This window comes from Talpa europaea (assembly GCF_964194135.1).
Source record: "Talpa europaea genome assembly, chromosome: 15".
In the NCBI taxonomy this organism is placed as follows: domain Eukaryota; kingdom Metazoa; phylum Chordata; class Mammalia; order Eulipotyphla; family Talpidae; genus Talpa; species Talpa europaea.
The window spans coordinates 11258270-11281143 of NC_140083.1; the positions used below are offsets into that span (position 1 = coordinate 11258270).

General features: G+C 51.1%; 1 protein-coding gene across 2 annotated transcripts in view; it reads right to left on the minus strand.

Annotated features, from left to right (window-relative positions):
• Window positions 1-21502, minus strand: part of CHST11 (carbohydrate sulfotransferase 11) — a gene marked incomplete at both ends in the record, with an annotated part of 217748 nt that extends 196246 nt beyond the window's left edge. The window contains one exon of one of the 2 annotated variants that reach the window (XM_084256321.1): window positions 21400-21502. In XM_084256321.1, coding sequence (XP_084112447.1) covers window positions 21400-21502 — 103 coding nt within the window. Of the gene's footprint in view, window positions 1-21384 lie in introns of both variants that reach the window. The other variant, XM_084256320.1, reaches the window with a different exon arrangement.
• Window positions 21503-22874: the final 1372 nt, after the last annotated feature.

Genomic DNA, 22874 nt, shown 5'->3' on the forward strand with positions numbered 1-22874 from the left:
TTTAAAATGGGCACTGGCAGCTCTCCTGCCTGCTGGTGTCTGCGCTGGCGTCTTTTCCTTCCCCTGCCCAGTTTATAATAAAATTGCCCTTTTGGATAAATAAATAAAATGGGCACTAAACAGATTCAACTCTGTCTTCATAAGAAGAGAAAACTTGAAGAAAAAGAGACACCAGGGACCCATGTGCAGGAAAGAAAGATCTTGTGAAGATGAGGTGGTTCTCTGCAGCCTAAGGAGAAAGGCCTCAGAAAACCAGACCTGTAGACACCATGATCTTGGACTTCCAGCTACAGTACTGCAAGAAAACGAAGTTTTTAAGTCACTCAGTCTATAGTATTTTGTTACGGCAGCCCCAGCAAACCAATAAAATGGTGAACAGCAATTCACACAAGCATGCACACACACACACACACACACACACACTCCAGTCTCAGGGTCCCCAGGCTGCCCTTGCTGGAGCCCCTCAAATGCTCTTCCCACATGCCAAGCCCACTGCCAGAAGCCCTGGGCCCCTGGCTAGCTAGCTTAATAAAAAAGAAAAAAGTATCCCCATAAAAAATTTAGTTGTCTGGGAAAATGTGTTTTCTGAAAATTTTAGCAGCCTTTTCCACATGCAGAGAATACATACAGGAAAACACAAACTATAAAATGACGACCATTTTCCCTCCCACCCGGGAAGATTTTCTCTTCAACAAAAATGGGTACATCCTGTTCTGTAGGGAAAGGAACAGGATTCTTAACCTGCAGGAGCCCAAACTCTCAGACCAGCTCCTCTGTCTCCAAGTCCATCGGCCACATTTGAAAAATAAGGACATTAAGAACCACTCCAAAGCTGCTGAACTAAACAAGGCCTGCTCTAAAGTCTGTGGCACGGCACACAGCAAGCAGCCAGGGAGAGGTGCCACTATGATTAGTGTAGGAATTGTAACAACAGGGTCGTCGCAAACAAGAAGTCTGCACAGTGTCACGGGGACAGGAGGAAGCTGTGTTTTGGGAAACAGCCTGAGCTTCCCCAGGCTCAGCTCGTTTAAACTCCGGCCTCTCCACCGGTGGTCTCGCCCAACCCAAGGTGAGACTTTAAAACATCTCACACTGATGTGCGGTTTGCTTTTGTTTCTCTAAATTCTACCCAGATATGCCTCTTTATAAAACCCTCTGACTACGGGATTGCTCAACTGGACTATTATTTGAGTAACAAAAGCCAAAAACTAGCCAGTTCCCAGTGCCTTTAAACTGACCTTCATCAGAAATATTCCTGCAACAGGAGGGTGTGTGTGTGTGTGTGTGTGTGTGTGTGTGTGTGTGTTTAAATACACACCCTGGTGAAACCTGACTGGAAAGTTCCAGGAAGAGAACTGTCCTCCAGAACTGTCACCATCCAGAGGGATGAACCAGAAAACAGCCAACGAGCCTGGCCTGCCTGGGTCTGCCCAAGGCTCACATCCCCCAGGCTGTACGGCCAGAGATTAAGCTCTTGGGTTCACGAAGCCCACAGTCTAATTGTGTCACCAAGAGGTAAAAAGTCGCACACACACCCCCAAAGGCTGATATCATTTTCTAAAACTAGGAGCATCCTATTCCCTCCTCAGAGTCCCCTCTAAAGGGCCCCAGTGGTCCTCTCATCTGACATTAATTTTGATATTATTAAAAAAAAATTCACAGAGACATTGAGATGCGTTTCTTCCCTGGGTGGAGGCTGCCTGTGGCTGGTGTCCATCTGCTCGAGAGGACAGCTAATGGCCCTATTTTCCTCTAAAGAGAAGAATCTAAAGGTCAAGCAAGAATGACTGGCAGCGTCACGGACTGGAAGGAACTCAGCAAAGAGGACTCAGAGGCGGGAGCCCTGAAGCCCCAGCGGGGAAGGCAGGGAGGTGGACACACACACTCTTACACACACGCACACACATGCACATGCACACACACGCTCAGAGCTGGGCGATGATTTATGCTCCAGCTTCAAACCAAGACAGGCTGTGCAAAGACCCACTGCACCTTAGCTCGCCCTACTGCCAAACAATGCGTGTCAGTAATCTCGATGGGGTGTACCCCAAATGCAGGAGGAAGGTGGGCCCCCAAGAGGTCTGCAGTCAGAGGTGCTTTTCCACTGTCTCCATTCGCCACTCACGCGCTCACACTAAGCCCCGCTGATGATTAAGGTGATCGGGCGTTGAAGATGCTTTGGATCTGGGCCCAAGGCTCCCACGACCCAACCCCCGAAGCTGGCAGTGGGAACATGCAGAGGTCCCGAGTCAGTCTTCTCTCTTGCAGGGAAAATCTATGCTGACTTGTTTCACTGCTGTCTCAAGGGCACAGAAACCTGAAGTCAGGGCCGGGGTCAGATGTGCCACGTCCACCTTCTGGGCTAAGGTGAAGGCCAGGATCGGCAGCGCTCCCAGTGCCCTGTACCCTTCTCGGGACCCTTCTTCCAAGCCTCACCACTGCGGCGCCAGTCCTCCTAACCCCCCTCTTTCCACTGCCCTCCCCCACCTGTTCTGTGTCCAGATCAAGGCTGACCCTTCCCGTCCACCCAAGCATGACTGTCTTAAGAACAAAAGTAAACACTCCCTTGGTGCCCACTTTATTCTCCACTGGCCTCAATTTCAGATTTTGTCCACCCACCCCACCTTCCAGAGATGGTCAGAGAATCCCCTGAATAGGAATCACCCGGGGTTCCCACCTCAAACCTATGGAATCCAACCCAGCACCTGCGCTGTGAGCAAGCTCTCCAGGCCAGTCACAAGCACCGGAATCTTGAGGCCCATGGCCCTGGCACAGCAGTTCACCCCAAATTTTCCAAGGGCAGGTTTGAAAGAAACACATTTTCAGACCCCACCGCCTATGAGCACACCCTCCCCAAACCCTGATAGACAAGGTCTGGGGTGGGGCCTGGGAAATTAACTCCCCAGAGAGCACCAGGCTTGTGAATGACTGACCACCGAGTTTCCCAAAGAAAGCCGCCTCCTCTCCCTGCCCAGCTTTTCCTACTCCCACTCCTCTGTGTCAAATGTGGTTTCCTTAGGAGCAAGAGCTGTTCCCCCATCCCCACCCCCAGTACTAGATCAGCTTTCCTTGCTACAGGCTCTCTGGATCCTTCCCTTTTGTGTAGCTTATCACAATTGTAGTAAATACATGTCTTTTTAATCTGACTGATAGTAATCAATGATCTATATTACCTACAAGGTCAATTATAGGGTCCCGGGACTGCACCAACCACTTCACACACATTCGCTCATTTTGTTTATTCCTCGCCTCATCCTACAATGTAGATGCCATTGTTGTGCCCATTCTACAGATGAAGGAATGAAAAGACTAGCATGTCCAAGTCACCTGCAATGTCAGTGTGGACAGATGGGCACAAGGGGGTCTGCCCTCTATGGCACCTGTCCTGCTCTTGCCCCGGGGAGGAGGCAAACATGAGGTGAGCCACCTGCACCAAGCACAGGAAAGCCACAACATGAGCAGAATGAAGTGACGAGATGGAAGACTAGTGGGTGGCCAGCTTCATGAATTACCAATCAGCCCTGACCTGCTTACCTCAGAAAACTACCTACCACGACAGCTTCTTTAAGTCCCAGGTATATATTTGCCTTCCAAAAACAGGAGGTAAATGGAATCAAAAAGTCCATGCTACCACTTTCAATATATTTTCCAAGTGCCAAAGAACTTCCAAGGAACATTACCAATGACAGAAGTGCAAGATGCCTTTGTAATCCAATTATAGATCTTCACCTCTTGCCTCTCTTGCTTCAATTATTCATGAGAAATTCATCCATTATTCATCAGTCCATGGTGACCCTCATCCAAAAGCTGCCACAATGCCATGTGGAGCCCACATCTCTGAGGTCACTTTTATCTGCATACACACGTACCTCAGTTATACAGGTCAGTTATACACTGGGGTATACCTCAGTTATACACTGGGGTGAGCATGCCCAGTGTTGTCTTATTTTGCAAGATGGTTTCAACAGCCAATCTAGGGCCTTTATTTTGGTTGCAAGATAAGTCTTGGAAGCTCTTACCTGAGCTCTTTGGTCAAGACAGGAGGGATTTATTAGGATTCCAGAAGTTGGCTAGAATTTCTGCTGGCCAAGTTATTAGACTGATACACAGTTGTCAGTTTGGCTTTGCTAGAAGGTTCCTCCAGTGCTCTCAACACAGGTCTGATATCACTGGTACAACTCGAATCTACATTGGGTGATTTCTTTCCAACACCCAATGCCCCATCTTAAGCAACAGCATGATTCTCATTAAGAATCATTCTCCTCCACTCTTAGCCCAATTCTTGGGCTGGGCGTGTGGCCCCAGCCACATCAATGAGACATTCGTTTAATACATGTTTATGGCTATAAATCAAGGCACTGCTCTAGGCGTTTGGCTATGACAGTAAATAAAATATGAAACACCCTGTTCTCTTAGAACTCTCATTCCAAGACTTTTGTGGAAACTGCTGGGAAAGACAAGTACCCTTTCTTCTGTCAGGTTTGCTCAGGGTGGGATGGTGGCTAAACTGCCGGCAACAACATTACCACCATGAGGCGACAGATAAGGCACAAGAAACCAGATCCTAGAGTCCCTAGACTCTACCATGCTGACTTCTTCCATTCCCTGTGTTGCCCAAAAGTTCCTTTTTTGCTTAAACCAAATTGAATAGGGTTGGAGGGAGGGAGAACTTGCACCTAAAAGATTCCTATCTAATACTCTCAGACTTCCTCAGAAAGGTATTTGAGGCTGCTTTGGAAAGGCCAAGTAAAGACAGGTAACTTTTCTGAAAATGGCCCATCCTTCAACATTCATCACCCCAGGGGCTGTTTTAAAGGTTCCTTCCATGCTGTCCTTTCCAGTTTTAAAAAGCCTCCCTCCACTAGCATCCCGGGGCGGGTGAACTGGTTGACACTCTTCCCCACTGTGCATTAAGAACCGAACCATCTCAACATCCCCAAGAATGACCAGAAACTAGACGGGTGCAGTCACCTCCTGGAGCTCTTGAAATTGCCTACTAGTGCTGACGGCTACAGGTAAGATCACCTTTATTTCCCAAAGGACTAAATCGCAGAGCCTTTTCTCCAGGTGGTTACTGGGTCTCGGGGCTCCTGATAATTGCTTTCAGTCCCAGGTACACCCCACCATCCTCCAAGCCTCTCTGCAGACTTGCTGTTAACAGGAGTGTCTGAACTAGACGCACAGATAACCAAAGTTAATTGACCACATCCTATTCAACAGGAAACTTAATAGCCAGCTATTTTAGACCCATTCTTACTTCCCCTCCTCAGCTTCTACCACTGTTCTAAGTTGATGGGAAGCCAGAGTGAGCTTGCAAGAGAACATGGGGAGAGGGACACTAAAGACTCCTGAATTCCGATCTAAAGAGGCTTTGGGAGGAAGCATCTGGTGAAAAAGAGGCGCTAGGCACTGTAGGGCAGAGCAAATGTTGCATTTTGCCTTAATGATCTTGTGTGAGCTGGTGGGAATTATGGGGTCTAAGGTTCCCCCAATTCACACCTTAGTGCTGCCTCTAGAGAAATTTCCCTTCGGTTTCACTCCAATATCAAGAATAAGTGATATTCCATTCAAAGAAATAATATAAACTCCAAGATTTATGTATAAAAATGTTTACTGTAACATTTTTTAAAAGGAGAAATCTTGTTTGAAATGATCAGGGATGATTACATTAAGTTCGTCCCATCTGCAGGGTGTGTGTGTATGTGTGTGTGTAACTACCAGCAATATCTGTCACTTTTACAAGAGGAAAGGTTGAATCAAGTTTTGGTTTTCACTTCCCCACTTCCTATGGGGGGTTCTGATCTCCCAAACAGAGAGCATCATCAAGACACAGCTTCCTGCAGAAGCTTCATTCTCAGGGCACCATTAACCATCGCCCTCCAGGGAGGGGCACCAGCAGGTGTGCAAAGAGTCACCCCACCAGGACACAGTCACTTGGTCCTTGTCACTGAACTAGCTCCCAGGCATCTGGGTTCCTTCCACACATCTGCTGAGGACCATTGGGCGCACAATGTCTCCTAGAGCTTTTATTATCTCCTACCAACTGCAGAGCAACTGTCCTATCTCCTTCCAGCTCAGGGGTCCTCCACGTAAACATCTTTCCTCCTCGTTCATGGAAGGGAGGTTTTCACAGACATTAGCCCTGTGCTTTGCCCAGAGAAGTTCTTTTTTTTTTTTTCAAGATTTTTATTTATTTTATATAGAAGAACTGGGGTGTATGCCAGAGGTGCAGGGGGTGAGAGGACTCACCAGAGACAGAGGCAGGAGCAGAATAGGCAGATCTATTGAAATATACTGCCGAGAGGAGCAGCAGATGAGACAGGAGAGGTATGCTGCGCCATGTGGCTCAGCTCCCTGGCCAGGGATCGAACACAGGCTATCACAGTGGTAGTGCTGAGACTTAACCCTTAGGCCACCAAGGAGGCTGCAGAAATAAGTTCTTAATCTGAAGTCCCTGGGGCTTAGGAAGCCCAGCTGTGCCAGCTGTGTGCCTGAGTCCCTGTGCGCTGCTATAACAAAACACCACGGCAACAAGTTCTGAGGCTCATATACAACAGAAAGCAATTCCTCACCATTCTGGAGGGTGGAGGTCTCCAGAAGTCCAAGGGCAGGTGTCAGCACAGTCGGGTGGAGGCTGCCCTTGGGCCACAGGGCCCCTGTTGTGTCCTCACGGGGAGGAAGGTACTAGGGAGCTCTCTGTACCCCCTATGAGGGCTCCACTCTCCTAACATAAGCACCCACCCAAAGGCCCTGCCTCCAAATACTATCACCTTGGGGCTTAGGTTTCAACAGATGAATTGGAGATAGGGAGTGGGGTGAGAGGTCAGCAGGACATCAACACGTCGACCATAGCACTACGTTACCGTAAGTTAGTTACAGCACTTCTCTGAGGCCCACCTAAGAATGAGAATGTAGTGTCTTGCCAGGCAGTGGAAAAACGTAAGTGATTTAACTCAGGCAAAGGATGTCCAGGGAGAAAGCAGCCAAGCCCTGTCTTTCTACTGAATCTCAACCCTGAGGCTGATCTACAAAGTGCTGGAGGCTGCATTAAGGCTGTGGAAGGGGCTTTCAGAGCAGGGATTATCCGTTGAGGAGTTTCTCTTTCCCTGAAAGGTCCTTGATAACGAATTTTGTGCGGATGAAGGAAGTTCTCTTCTCTCCTCTGTGGTAGCGTGGAACGGCATCACTATGCCTCAGACTGCAAGTGTGTACTCAACAAACGCTGACTTTATTCAGGTCTATGACAGGCCAGGCACTGGGGGCACTGGAAGCCCCCGGCCTCGTGTGGACCAAATCAGAACAAGAGCATCCAGGCAGGTTCATCCGGGTCCTTAATCTAAGCCAAACTGGCTGTGCTCTGTGAGACCAACACCTTCCTACACCGCTGGCTGAAGCATAAATTGAGACAACTTTTTAGAAGACAATCTGAGCACACCTACCAAGAGCCTTCAAAGGTTTATGACCTGTGCCTTCCCCTTCTGAAATTTTGTTTTAAAAAAAATTAAGAAACTCAAATATTTATGAATAAAAAGGTGTCTAATGCATTTTTTTATGCTGTCAGCACTATTTATTTATTTATTTTAATTTATTTATTTATACAAGCACTGGGTACAGTCAGAAGTGTGGGAGGGTAAGAGCAATCACCAGAGCCAGAGCGGGGAGCAGAACAGGCAGACCAGATGAAGTACACTGCTGAGGGGAGCAGCAGGCGGCAGGAGAGGTCTGCGCGCCATGTGGGACCCTCCTCCGGTGGCCGGGGAGCAGCAGGGATCGAACCAGCGCTGCAGAGGCTGCGGGCAGCTTTGCAACCCAGCGCTCAACCGCTGCGCCACCAGGGAGGCCCTCTAATGCATCTTTTTTTAAAGAGAAGATCTTCAAAAACCCTCAACAGGAGAGGACAGTGAAATCACATCCACGGCACGGAATATTATGTTGTTTTCCCAAAAAATGGATGGATATCAGCAAATACCCATGACTAGTTACTAAGTGACAAAAGCAAGACGCACTAGTAATCTATATCAGATGGCCTCATCTGTGTGAGTGTGTGGGTGTGGGTGTGAGTGTGGGTGTATGCAGAGAAAAACCAATGAGAGATTATCAGAAATCTTTCCTGGGTGGCAGAGATCAAGGGTAACTTTTTGAAAGTAGCTTCCTTTTATTCAAAACCCTATCATACATTCAAATTAAGTTTCTAATCAGAAATATCTGTACAGCAAAAACATATATATGTGTGTGTTTGGATACACACACACACACACAACCTTGTTTTACTTTGACATGGCAGAGCAGAGAAGGGGGACAATGGTGGAGAAGAAAACTGCCACTGTGGCCAATCTTGCCACTTGATAAATTATATGCCAAGAATTGAGCTCCATAGAGACAGGCATCATTGTCTGCTTTGTGCCCTGCTGCCTCCCTAGCACTTGAAGAGTCCTGGCACGCACAGTAAGGGACTCCATAAATGCTTTTTGTGTGAGTGAATGAATGACTGGAGTCCAGTTCAAATGTTCTTCCTCTGTGAAGTTCTCTTGACCTCCCCTAAACTAATTACTCCTTTTTTCTTAGCCACTCATAGCCATTATTACAAAGCATGACAGCTAACAATTATGGACCTGTCACCACTTGCTAAATTGCAAGCTATGTGAATGCTGTAACTTAGTCTTATTTAGGTTTGGCTCTTTGGGCAGATAAATGTTTGGTCAATAAATGCTGGAGTGATGGACAGATGGAGAAGTGCATAGATGTCATTCTGTTATACTGTATGAGCCGTAATTATCCACTTTAATTATGACTCACCCCTAACTGTAAATGTGTATTAATAGATACACATTTTGGGGGCCTCCCCGGTGGTGCAGCAGTTGAGCGCTGGGTTGCAAAGCTGCCCGCAACCTCTGCAGCACCGGTTCGATCCCCGGCCACCAGGTGAGGGTCTCACATGGTGCGCAGACCTCTCTTGTTGCCCGCTGCTCCCCTCGGCAGTGTACTTCATCTGTCTGCCTGCTCTGCTCTCCCCTGTGGCTCTGGTGAATTCTCTAACCCTCTCGCGCTTCTGACTGTACCCAGTGCTTGTATAAATAATAAATAAATAAATCTTTTTTTTAAAAAAAAATAGATACACATTTTCGCTAATAGAACAAGATCTGAGTTGGGAGAAATCATTTTAGAAATCCTCTAAACAGGGCCTCCCCTGGTGGTGCAGCGGTTGAGCGCTGGGTTGCGAAGCTGCCCGCAACCTCTGCAGCACCGGTTCGATCCCCGGCCACCGGCGAGGGTCCCACATGGCGCACAGACCTCTCGTGCCGTGCCCCCTGCTCCCCTTAGCAGTGTATTTCATCAGTCTGCTTGTTCTGCTCCCCGCTCTGGCTCTGGTGAATTCTCTCACCCTCCCGCCCTTCTGACTATACCCAGTGCTTGTATAAATAAATCTTTTTAAAAAAGAAAGAAAGAAATCCTCTAAACAGTGAACTTAGTTGTTGGTATGAACCTTGAAACCTTACTCTATTGTAACAAAATTTTACTGAGAGCCCCAGATATGAAACAGATAGGAAAGAGTCCACCCCCACTCTGGGGGTGGGGCTACCAGATCTCTCCTTGACCTTGAGTTATCTGCTCTGGACACCATGAGCATGGAGGGGCAGTTTGAAAACTGCCAACACCAGCATTTATTAGTAACACATGCTCCAGGAGGAGCAAAGATCCAGAACTAGAACCCGGTTTTCCCATCCCGCCCAGGGATTTTCCCATTCCCAGCCCTTTGCCTGGGAGGGTTACTGGTATTTTAGAAGGGATCGAACACTCAGCAACAACAGCAAAGGCTTACATGCTGAGAATTTGGGGCTCCTGACCTACTGCTCATCCATTTCCTATACAGAGGAGGAATGTGAAGTTCCAATGACAACATCCTCGCGTCACTGGATTCCACTTGCCGGAAGGCACTTACTAGCAGAACTGTATTTATTTTTAAAATCTCAATTTGCTTTTATAGAATCAGGAAACAAAGTCTGCAGGAGCCTAAAAGAACTGTCTCCTGTGGGGAAAGAGCCCTGAAGCGCTCCCCTCCCGCATTAAATGAATTATCCTAAAATGAGCAAGGCCAGCGTTCCCAGTTAATATTTTTAAGCACTTAATTGTCTTGCATAGGATGGCTCACACGCTTTCCACAAAAGCTGCTTTATCGCAAGTGACTAAAAGATTGCCTGTTCACTTTTGGATTTCAAACCTGTATTTCCATTTTTAAACAGCAAAATTATAAAGAAGGGCCTTCACACAATGAAACCTCAGCTCTTAATGGATTTCCCTCTCTAATTCTTCCATTTTCAAAATAATCTCCATTCCAATACTTTTGCAAAGACCTCCAATAATAAGTGCTGCCTTAATGAGACCTCACCACCCCTAATCCCTAAATCCTTACAAATTTGTAAGTGTAAATCCAGAAACCCCTGCAGTTTGCATGGCCACGCGCCCTCTTAAAAAGTGCCGCACATGTATGATGATATTATGCTACTTTTTTTTTTTAATTAAACCTTTGGGATAATTTTTCTTGTTCCTTGTTGATTTAATGGTAAGAATGGGGGGCTCAAAGGTGGGGAGACGGCCCCAAGAGGAACCCACTCTGCATGTGTATCAATGAGCATCGAGTACTATAGTCTAGCAGAGGAAATGAGAGAGCCCTTGGCTTTGTACCACATACAATGCCCCCCGCTGCCCCCCAAGGGTTTCTTTTTTTTTTTTTTTTAAAGATTTATTTATTTATTTATACAAGCACTGGGTACAGTCAGAAGCACAGGAGGGTGAGAGAATTCACCAGAGTCAGAGTGGGGAGCAGAGCAGGCAGAAGGACCGAAGTACACTGCTGAGGGGAGCAGCGGGCGGCAGGAGAGGTCTGCGCGCCATGTGGGACCCTCCTCCGGTGGCCGGGGAGCAGCCGGGGATCGAACTGGTGCTGCAGAGGCTGCGGGCAGCTTCGCAACCCAGCGCTCCACCGCTGCGCCACCGGGGAGGCTCCCCCAAGGGTTTCTGAAAGCCGGAGCTAAGTGCCAGCCCTACAATTAGCCCTTCCTCTCCACGGCCCACCAGTGAGGAGCAAAGAGAGGCGCCTCTTGATATGAAGATTACACAGGCAGCATCTTTCAGGGGACAACGAGATCAGACCCCACACACAGAGCACAGGCAGAGTCTCCCGTGGGAGCCCCAAGCCGGACCCCAGGGTCTTGGTTCCCTGGAGGAAATAACTGACTCACCTCCAGGGCGGCCCACAGCCACAACCTGACCCCAGAAGGCCCCAGGAGGTCCCAAGGACCAAGAAGTTCTCCTTCAACTATTTACACACCTTCCCTTTCTCCTGCCACTTCTTCCAGAATGCTCTGAGGGTGAACAGAGGGCACCATTAGCAACTGAGAGGCTAAAGCTACACCTCCAAGGCCTATCATCTTGGCACAGACAGTGCAAACAGCGGGGCTTGATATCCTGTCACAGAGGGCTTTGAATTGAAGCTGCTCTTACTTGGCAGCTTATTCTTCTGAATCATCTTCTCAGCTCCCATTAAATGATAATAATAGAAACTATTTCAACCTGACCCGAGTTCATTTTGAGAAAGTGAGTTGAAAACTTCTGCCCTTCTAATGAAACAAAAGAATTTCATGAAAATTGAGCTAGAATTTCATCAGCTGAGAAACAAGAGATCCCAAACTGTCTACGGCCCCCGCTCCCCAGAATAAAATAAAATGCAAACTACAGACCTCTCAGAGCCTTCTCCTCGCTGCCGGCCACCTCTCCTCCCCGGGGCCTCCTGAGCTCCCCGACCCGGCCAGGGGCCCTCACCTGGAACCTATGTGCTCCCCTTCTCTCGGATCCACAGCAAACACTCACTTCAGGGTCCAGGGAAAAGACTCCTGTGAAGTTTTCCTTCAAACTGTCCACCACTCCGCTCCCCTTCCTCAGCAGTCAGCCTCTCTCCTAACCCTGATTGCACGTGGCCCCACAGGGCAGCGAGCACGTGTGACCCAACCCCAATAGCATGAAAGTTCCTTGGACCAGTGTGTGCTCTGCAGTGTTTGGGATCCAACCATTTTAAACCAAGTGGGAGCAACTTCCTGAACCCTTGTGAGTCTCCACAGCCTACCTGCAGTCTCCACAGCCTACCTGCAGTCTCCACAGCCTCACCTGCAGTCTCCATACCTCACCTGCAGTCTCCACAACCTCACCTGCAGCCTCCACAGCCTTACCTTCAGTCTCTATAACCTCACCTGCAGCCTCCACAACCTCAGCTGCAGTCTCCACAGCCTCACCTGCAGTCTCCACAACCTCACCTGCAGTCTCCACAGCCTCACCTGCAGTCTCCACAACCTCACCTGCAGTCTCCACAGCCTCACCTGCAGTCTCCACAACCTCACCTGCAGTCTCCACAACCTCACCTGCAGTCTCCATACCTCACCTGCAGTCTCCACAGCCTCACCTGCAGTCTCCACAACCTCACCTGCAGCCTCCACACCCTCACCTGCAGCCTCCACAACCTTACCTGCAGCCTCCACAACCTCACCTGCAGTCTCCACAGCCTCACCTGCAGCCTCCAAACCTCACCTGCAGCCTTCACAGCCTCACCTACAGTCTCCACAGCCTCACCTGCAGTCTCCACAACCTCACCTGCAGTCTCCACAACCTCACCTGCAGTCTCCACAACCTCACCTGCAGTCTCCACAACCTCACCTACAGTCTCCACAACCTCACCTGCAGTCTCCACAACCTCACCTGTAGAATGGAATTGATGTCAGGGCCACTCTCCATGTGCTACCATCTCACCAGGAGAGTCAAGCTCAGTGATGACTGATTAAGGGAAGAAGACTGGGAAGAGACCTCAGAGAGCTGCAATTATTTTATGCATAAAGGACTGCGAGCACCTTCTCTTTAACACCAAGCACTCTAAGAGAGCCCAGTTTTCCCACAGGGTCGTGCTTCACCCAGGAAAGAAAGTATATGTTGAAATAAAGGGGGACAGGGCGAACAAACAAAAAACCCTAATCTAAGGTATAAAAAGCTCTCTAGGACTTCAGAGCTGTACTATCCGGTATGTTCTGGTTGTTGGTTTGTTTGCACTAGTCAGGGGGGTGCTACCCACCAGCATCTGTGGCTACAGTGCTACCCACCAGCACCTGTGGCTATGGAACACGGGAAATGAGGCCAGTCTGAGTAAAGACGTGTTTGTAAGCATGAAACATACACTAGATTTCTGGCGTGGTGGAGACAAAGAGAATTGTATACTATCTCAGTCGTAAGGAATACTGATGGTTAACGTGATCATGTTTGAGATATTATTTTCACCATTTCTTTTTTTTTAATAAATTTTATTTTTATATTCCCCATACAATTGCAACCCCCTTATTTTGACCCCAATCCCTCCCCTCCCCGCCCCCCACTCCCCATAGAGTGTCTGTGGTTCATAGTTTTTTGTTGATTTTGATTTTCACTTTCTTATAGTAATTCATTTTCCTGGTCCCTTATTTAAGTTTTCTAGATTCCTGCTATGAGTGAGACCATCCGGTATTTTTCTTTTTCTTTCTGGCTTATTTCGCTGAGCATGATCCCTTCCAGCGCCATCCATGTTGCTGCAAATTGCATGTGTTTATCTTTTTTGAATGCTGAGTAATATTCCATGGTGTATATGGACCACATCTTCTTGATCCAGTCATCTATTTCTTTTTCCTTTTTTTGAAGTGGCTTCTAGAAAGCGTCAAGTGACAGCCACCACAGAGAGTCTGCTTCCCGTGGACGGCTCCGCCCTGGAGGGGGCTGGCTGCAGACCCTCTCTTTCCCAGCTGAGTCAGCAGACCCCTTCCCCCAACACTCTGGTCACCGTCGTGAGGACAGCACTGGAGAACCACGGCTTTGACAGCCTCTCTGTGGGCTGTCAGTCTAGCCAGGGCGCCAACTGAATAACTCTCTGTGCCCTGACATCAGCATCCCCCATAGAATCAAGCTGAAAATCCAACGGGCCATAAAAACGGCGGAAAATTCTATAACCTGCCACCCTCCAAAGGGGGGATTTTCTTCTCAATCACTAATCACCGCCAATGTACTCACTCTTCTAATAAATATTTATTGAGGGACTCCCAACCTGGTCTGATGCTTGTGTAGTGGGGGTGACTGCTCAAGTAGACCTTTACCAACATAGTGAACGCCCTGGATGGTTGCTCATCATCCATTTGGTCCCTTTCCAAAAAGTCTTTCTAGACTGCAGAGGCTGGTCATTTAAAGGCTGAGGTCCCCTAGCTTCCTGGAAGCTGGGGTTCTGGATGTGAATGTGGTTCCCCCAAACAGAAGCAGTCAGTTGAGATCTAGACAGCAGAGCTCAGACAGAGGCCAGCTCCCTGATGGCAAATGTGATATGAGGACACAAGGATTTTGTGCAAAAGCTTGACAGGCCCATCTCTGGCTTTCTGGGTGCAGAGGTGACCGCAGCGGGGAAGTGTCCCAATGCTGGAATCAGGATTCCCCGTCCCTGGTTCATCAGTCCCTCCTAGCAATTTCGCAAGTACCAGATTTCCTCCACTTAATAACTTTCTGCTTAAAATACCTAGACCACTTTCTAGTTCCTGCCCTGAGTCCTGACTGAATCCCAGTGGACCAAGAGTCAAGAGGGTTAGGAGTCATGGAACAGACCAGATCAGAAGTTGTTCGACTTGAAAAGCTAAATTGGTTCTTCCCTGGGCTCTATTTATATTGGTGAGGTGGGGCCATTTGACAATCACTCATTTACTCTTTAAATATTTCCTAAGCACCCCTGGACCAAGATCAGAGGCAGAGAGTCCCTGCCCTGCTGAATCAAAAGAGAAAGACATGCAGGTAAATAAATGCAATGAACTGGAGAACGGGAAAGACACTAAAATCACATTGGTGAGACCCTCTGCTCAAAATCCAAGCCCCAAGTTAAATAACTCACTTCTCCTACCCATTCTGACTCTAACCTAGCTTATTAGCACAAATCTGCAATCCAGGTGCAAATTTCCTAGGCTGAGCAAAGACCATGACAAGCCATGGGCCACTGGCCGAGCCACTATGAGGCAGGTCACGGCTGCTCCCTGGGACTTCCAGGCCGGCGGCAGGAGCCTGCGTCCTGCAGAGAAACTACTCTCGTGACTTACAGAGGTGGCCTCAGAGGGCGTCCACCCTAAGACACATCACTGCTTTAGGTACCACTAAGCAAGATAAGGGCTGCCCAGTGAGCCAGCAAGGGCCGAGATGCGCTGATGTCCACACACTCAAATTTTAGCAAGACTAAAATGCATACAGGCGAGCCTCCTAGAATGGATAACACACACTCCTCCATGGGCTTAGGAAGTGGGGAAACCCTCCGCTAGGACCCAAGCCCACCCCCATCATTGATCCACCCAATCTATGTGTTTCTATTGCAGACTCTCATAATCCGGGGTCTACGGATGGCTGCTTTTATCCCTGAATGCCAAGGATAACGTTCTAAGATATTCCCAGCACAAGTTCAGTTAAATGTTATTTCTGCTTTAAATACTCATGCTTTAAAAAAAAAAATCTTCAGGGGTGATCTCATTGGGGGCGTAGGGGGCAGAGGGTCAATGGGATATACATGGTGACCACTTTACCAAGTACCCCACTTGCTACCCAAAAATAACAGGGACATGCCAGGGACAGGCTCACCACTTCCACCCACCAGCCCCTGCCCTGGAGTCAAACTTGCCCATCGCCAGTCAAGGTCAAGGCCCACACAAACTCTCCGAATCTGCCTCCAGTCAGAGCTCACCATGCAGGGCCTAACTCATGGCTGTGCTGCTCTCTACCTAGAACATTCTTTCTGGGATGACAGACAGGTGGCCGGTGCTCCTTCACCACCTTCAGCAGCATCTTCTCAGCAACCTTCCCGAGTTCACCTCCATACTAAGCTGCAACCTGTCTCTCACACCCTCCACCCCTCTTCCCTGCTTTACCGTTCTCTCTCCACCTCATGGGACAAGCCATATTTTACGCCTGTGTCTGCTTAAAGTCAGGCCACCCCACGAGCACGGACATTCCATAAGGGCAGAAGTAAATGATGGTTTGTGTCCCCAGTGCCTGGAGCAATGCCTAGCACCAAGTAGAAGGAAATGACAGAGAGAGAGAGAGACCAGGTCTGCTCAGGAGGTCCTAGATCAGCCTCTCAAGCCATCACATCTGATCTCAGATGCAGCCATTAGAAATGGCAGCCATTTCCAAGTGGCCAATGAGATTATCCAACAATCTCCTAAGAACAGCCTCTCCCTTCCCTTGGGATCCAGATGGGGTCTCCAAATGCAGGAGAAGAAGAAACTCAGAAGAGAAAATGACTACGTAAAATGTGTGGGTTTTCTCAGAATCTGAACTTGGGAGTGGCCTGCTGGCACCAACTGGCAGGAGAGTCTCCTGCTCTTCCCTCCCTGGCTCAAGAGGTCTGTCCTTTTGGTGGACATAACAAGGGAAAGGGTGGTGTCTGCACACGCAAGCCTTTAACTTCCTGTTTTTAAATGGCTGTGCTACAGTCCGGGGTAGGTGCAAAGAACTATCAACCAGATAAATACAAACAGCAGTCACTTAGGCTGGTGCATCTGCAGGAGGCCTGGATCCCCCTGGTTTCTCTGGCCCCATACAAAGCCCCCAACCCCTCCTTGTGGTGCCTAATCTTCACTTTCATTTCAGCTAGCAATGCAAGGGGCACTCCCGAGCTGTCGCTATAACTGTCAAAGGAAATTGCCTAAGTGTCTCTGCCACATCTGAATGCAGCTACGAAAATGCCCCATGAGGTGCAAACTCGTAAACCACGCTGGGTAGGCCCCACACAGAAAATGTCTTATCATAACTGCAGTTATTTCATGCTCCTGTCATGACTCATAATGGACTCATATTAGAAGCCTTCCCTGATGGCACAGGGGTTAAAGACAGCACTGTCAAGCTATCACCAGTCACTGCAGCACTAGTTCGATGCCCCAGCCGGCCAGGGAAGTGACCCACATGGCGCAGCAGACCTCTCCTGGCTCACCTGCTGCTCCCCTCAGCAGTATATTTCAGTAGATCCACCTGTTCTGCTCCCCACTCTGTCTCTTGTGAATCCTCTCACCCCACACATCTGGCCTACACCTCTGCTCTTGCATGCATAAATAATAAGTCTTTAAAAAAATAAAAATAAAATGAAATGTGCACAGCCAAAAGAAAAAAAAAACCCACAATATGGACTGACCTCCTGCAAAGGGTTTCGGGTGGGAAGGCAGAGGCATAGGCAAGTCCACAAATTGAAAAGGCCGTGGTTACATTTTCTGTCCTTCAACTTCATAACTAGTCATCATCACAATGCATTTTTGTCTACAATGCATATCATCAAACAGGGATACAACATGATCTCAACCATTTTTTAATATATATAGTTTATAGCCTATAGAGGAAAAGCACCCACTGCCTCTGGGTGGTAGAAAAATGAATGATTCTCTTCTGCTCTTCCTAAATTTTCCAAAATGAGCACATATTATGTCTATCATTAGATTAAAATGACAATACAAAAGCCTTGAGCATTCAATCTAATCAAGTAAAACAACAAAGGGGGTGACCCAAGAAGTCTTTCCATAAAGGGTATAATCTTTCAATACATTCAACCAGGCAAAAAAATCCCAGGCGACAGTAAAAGTAAACATATTGCAAAGGGCAAACAAGAGAGGAAGAGAGCACGCGCCATGGCTTTCTCCTCCATGAAGAGGCGCTTTCAAACAAAACCACAATCCTGGGGAGGAACACAAAAGGAAGGTCCAGAGGGGCAGTCTTCGCTGGCACACTCAGGCACAAATGCTGCCTGGGGGCCTCTGGCCTTGCTTGACAGCCCATCCAAGTCCAGGCTCCTGGGGAGGGTCTGCCAGATGCTTTCATGTCCAGGGCACACTTTCAGAAGATGCAACAGACCCACAGGTGAGCAGGAACCACACCCGCAGATGATGTCTGTCCTGGGATGGGTTCCTTCAGGTCAGGGGCTAGAGATTTCCCTGGAGAGAACCCTCCACCTCACTCCTGATGGAGGGGGAGGGGTACATGGGGGAGGAGCCTGCAAATCTAGCCATGGCAGACACGTGTTTGCTATAGGATGAGCTTTCAGGGGATCCCAGGGGCCAGAAAGGCCAGAAAGTGGCCCCACCAGGCAGAGCCAGGCTTATTAACCAGCAATTCCTGGTGTGGCTTCGTGAAACCAGAGAAGTGGCTCTTCTAGAGTTTAGGCACTTCATGCATCCATGTGGCAAATACTTTATTGAAAGCTCTGTATGGGACACTGGGCAAAACGCTGGCATTAGGATGGGGCCTACAAACTGGCTCCTGCCCTCAGCGATATCCTTAACAAATACCACTCATCAGAGTATCACCAATCTGAATAGAATGGCCCAGGGACAAGGCCCTCAACCCATCAGCCACTAAAGAGGAATTACTCAAGTTCAGGATTTACTCAAATTCAGGAATCAGAAAAGTACAAAAGGCAGTGGACGCCAGCTCACCAGGAGAGGGAGACAGCCAGCCCCTGCCAGCTGTCTCCTTTATTCTTTCTCTCCCTCCTCGCCCACTCCAGGTATTCTCCAGCCACCGAGGAAGCCAGGAATCCATCTCTTTTGCAATATTATCCTTCTATTTCAGATACAGTTATCTGGAACTCCTGCCAGAGGGCTCCAAATTTTTAGCAACACAATCTGTCCCACACTGTGCTCCCTTCTGCCTCTCCAGGGTGAGCTGGGGAGACGGCACCTGCACAGCCTGCGAGGGGATCAGCTCTCATGACCCGAAATGCTTCAGAGGAGTAAGGATCAGGTGGCTTTTAAAGGCAGTCGAGGATTTGGCCTTAACCATCAGAGATGATGCAGCTGAATAAAATGGGAGGGGGGCGGGGGGGGCGGACAAGAAAATGTCTCATATGGATTTCAAAGCATTTTTTTATGTGCCTTGTATTAATAAACCATTGACATGGAACCATATGTATGTGATTCAAAACAAGAAAGACCTTGCAGATTAAACTGTCTGCAGGTCCACATTCAATAGAAGGTATTGAAAGTAGCATCTGCTATGAACTGGGGGGAAAAAATATCTAAAGCGCATACTTGAAAGATCTGAATTACAAACAATGTCATTCTTGTAAGGAAAGGCAAACAGAAAGATGGGAAGGCTGGAGCAGAGGGGACCCTTATTGGGATGCTCTTGCAAAGGTCCCCTCCCTCGGTCCAAAAGGCTAGACAGACAGGGAGTGCCACTGGCAAGTCCACCGAATATTCTAACGAGAGCTGGAAATTTGAACAAGGTGCCAATTACAAGTTGGAAGTATGCGCCTAGTATTTCTGGCTAGGAAGTGATTTGCTAATTCTCACCCAGGAAAAGAGCGCAGGGTGACAAAAAACACAGAGGCAGGACGAGTATTAGTCGTTCACTGGACAGCTAACAGGAACAGAGAAGTAAAGTGAGTCCTGCTGGCCGCTGATATTCATCGCTATTCCAGGCTTTTCTGCAAAGAATTACCTGGCATGCCGGGTGCAGGCAAAACTTCAAATGACCCAACCACCACATTTCTACAGCCGACATCAAATCATCTGGGCCTTTATTTAAGTTGTTTGAGCCTTAATGTGTCTGCACACCACCCAGTCCCCCAGCCCTCCAGGGAGGAGTCATCGGCCTGGTCCCTGGATGCCGCCGTTGGTCCTGCCCGCTGCTGCCACCACCATGCCTGGCTGCCACCACCGCGCTGTTGCCGGAATGCCAGCGAGGTCCATTTTTAAATTCCCTTAGAAGTTTCACAACCACCCGTTTGGGTGAGCAGACAAACACCGCTGCAGTTTGCTGACATGAAACTAAAAATACTCAGCTGCAAACAAAAGCCATCTTTTACAAGGCTGGCCGGGATGTCCTGAGGTTACATGTGGTGGTGTCAGCCCATAGCCCTGGCCGCGTGGCCGCCTTCACGGCGGCTCCAGGCCCAGCGGGGCAGAGGGGCCCTTCAGTCCCCGGCTGTCAAGGAATCTCCCAGCCGGCAGCCCTGGCTTGATGGAAAGAACAGCTTTATTCCTCAGCCGCCGACCCAAACGCTGGCTACATGAATTCGGGGCTGCGTCTGCTGAAAGTGTTAGATACACACGAAAAGAAGAAGGCGAGAGGCAAAGAAGAAAAACACCAACCCCACTTCCCTGGAAGGAAATGTGTTCCCAGCGCCCTCCTCCTTGCAATTAGAAAAGCAAATTATTGCTGTGACTCTATGAAAAAGGCAACTCAGAGGTGGGAAAAAAATAGATTTCCAAGCCCGTGTGGCCAGGCGGGGTCTAATGGGGGACTAGAGGCGGGGGTGTTGGGATGCCTAGGCCCGCAGACCGGTGTTACCCCTGAAACCCCTTGGGACGGTTCTACCTGTTGAGTTCGGAGGCAGCAGCAAGCCCCCACCGCTGCGCTCCGGGGCGCCCCTCCCTCCGGCTCCCAAACTTTGCTCAGCGCCCCTCGAAAGGGCCGAGACTCGGTTGTCCCCCGCTCCTGATTTCAGATGCGCAACTCGGGTGGCCAGCGGGGTCTGGGGGGGCAGAGGGCTCGCTCCCCCAACGCCCGGGGGACTCGGGTGGGGGATGCCACCCGACGGTCAGCCCGGAGCCCGACCGAAGTTTCCTCCAAAACCGCAGGGGCCAAGCATGAGCCAGGGGCTCCGGGCCCCCCGGGTCAGAGTCCGGCGAGGGGCAGCGGGTGTGGGGCAGGCCCCAAGGCACCGGTCGCAAGGTCAATGCGGATCCGAACCTTTGGGACAAGCAGCCGGGGCCGAGCCCCTTCCCCGGCGGGGCGGAGGGGCAGCGCGGAGCACCCAGCCTCTCCCCACACCTGCTCCGCCGGCGCGACACCTCCGACACGTGGGGGCCTCGCCCGGGGCTCCCCAGCCCTTGGCGGGGACTCGCAGCGCCCGTACCCCTCGCCCCCGGCCGGGCGGCCAGGAAGAGGCAGCGCGCCCCGGCGCCAGGCTGCCGGCTCCCCGCGCCCCTCCATCCCCCGCCCCAGGCGCGAGCCACGCGGGGGTCCCGAGCTCTCCAAACAGCCCCCCCGCCCCCAGGCAGCTCCCCACTCCCTCTACCTTTCCCCGCTACCTCGCAGACAGACGAGAGACACAAAGAAAAAAAGAGGGGGGGTCGGGGCGGACACTACCCCCCTCCCGGCCCCATCCTCCAGCCCGGAGCCGGGGGGCTGCGCGTCTCCGCGCCCCCTGCCCATCCCCGCGGCGACCCGGCGGCCCCGGGCAGCGAGGAGCCCCGAGGCGGCCGGGGGAGAAGAGGTGAGGCTGGAAGTGGCAGGAACCAGGCGGAGCGAGCGAGAGCGCGAGAGCGAAGAAAATATCCAACAAAACCACGCTAACGCGCCCCCTACCTGGGTGCAACATACTTTGGAAATAGAAGATGACCAGGATAAAGGATCCCAAGCAAGTGGCCAGCACCATCCGGCAGATTCTGTTCATCCTCATCACTTCCAGCAGCGCCGGCTTCATGGCTTTGTCCTGGCTGCGGGACCCGGGGGTCCGGGAGGCGCGCCCGGGGCGCAGGAGCCGGGACCCCGCCGCGCGGAGGCGAGCCGGGCAGGCGCCGCGCGGGGCCGGGCAGGGCTCCGGGGGAGGGTCGGGCCGGGCCGGCGGCGGCTCTCGGAGGCCCCTGCCCCGGCCGGGGGTGCGGACGGCGCCGGAGTTGCTCTGCAAGTGCCGGGATGCGCGGAGCCGCCGGCTGCGCGCCCGGCTCCTCCCGCAGCGCCTCCTCGCGTCCCCGCGGCCGCCTCCGCGGGCTGCTCGCGGGCCGGGCGCTCGGGGTGCGAGCGGGGATGGGGGTGCCCTCGCCGCGGGCGCTGCGCGGGCCGCTGAGGCTGTCGGACGGGCCCCCTCCCGGCTCTCCAAAGGCTACTTCATTGCGCGCCAGTGATCTATATATTCCGAGGCTGGGCTGGACCCGGCGCCGCTCGCAGCCCCCGGCGAGGGGAGGGCGCCCGCGGAGCCCGGAGGAGGGAGGGGCCCGCGCGCGGGGCGGGGCGCCGCGCTCCCCCCGCCCTGCCCAGGACATGGTCGCGTCCAGCTGTTTCCCGGGGAGCGCGCGCCGCGCTCCCGCAGGGTCCCAAAAGCCCTCAGTCCCCGGCCGGGCTGGGCCGCCGGCTGGGGCGGGTGTCAGCGTTTCCATGACAAAACCCGGAGGAAAAAAATACGAGCCGCGGCGCCGCGGCGCCGCGGCGCTGCCACCCGCTCCCGCCGGCGCTTGGAGAGGGCAGCGCGGGCCGGGGCCCGGGCGCGGGAGGGTCTGGGGCGCGCAGTTGCTGAGATGCTCCGAGCTGGGGCGCCGGGAAGTTGCCCCGAGCCCCCCGAGAGCCGGCGCCCGCCTCCCGATGCTCGGCAAGGGGCGGTTTCGTTTTCTGTGCAGACCACAGCCCCCCCGGGGCGCGGCAGGGACCGGGGTTAAAGCCGGCTGGCTGCGGGTCAAGGTTAGGGAGCCCGCGCGGCCCCGGGGGTCAGGCGACTGCTGCGCTCTCCCGGGATTTACGCCGAGTCTCGGACGCCCACCCCAAGCAGGCAGTAGGGGCTTGTGGATTTTAAAATTCTGGCTGCCCAAAGGGTAGTGCGCCCTCCACATTCGCCCAAGTGCACGCGAGTCTCATTGGGATGGATGTGAGGGGGGCCCCCGCGTAGCCACTCTCCCGCGAGTCCAGCCCATTGCTGGAAAACCCAAGCCGGCCTTGGCATTGGCAGGTAAATGGAAAGATGGCGTTGCCTTCCTGTATGGTGTGAAGTGATTTAAAATTTCCATTTCCATGCGTGTAGGCTGTTTAGCAATCAATAAAGTGAATGCAGACAAACAGGGTGAGATCTCCGTCTACCTGCCCGT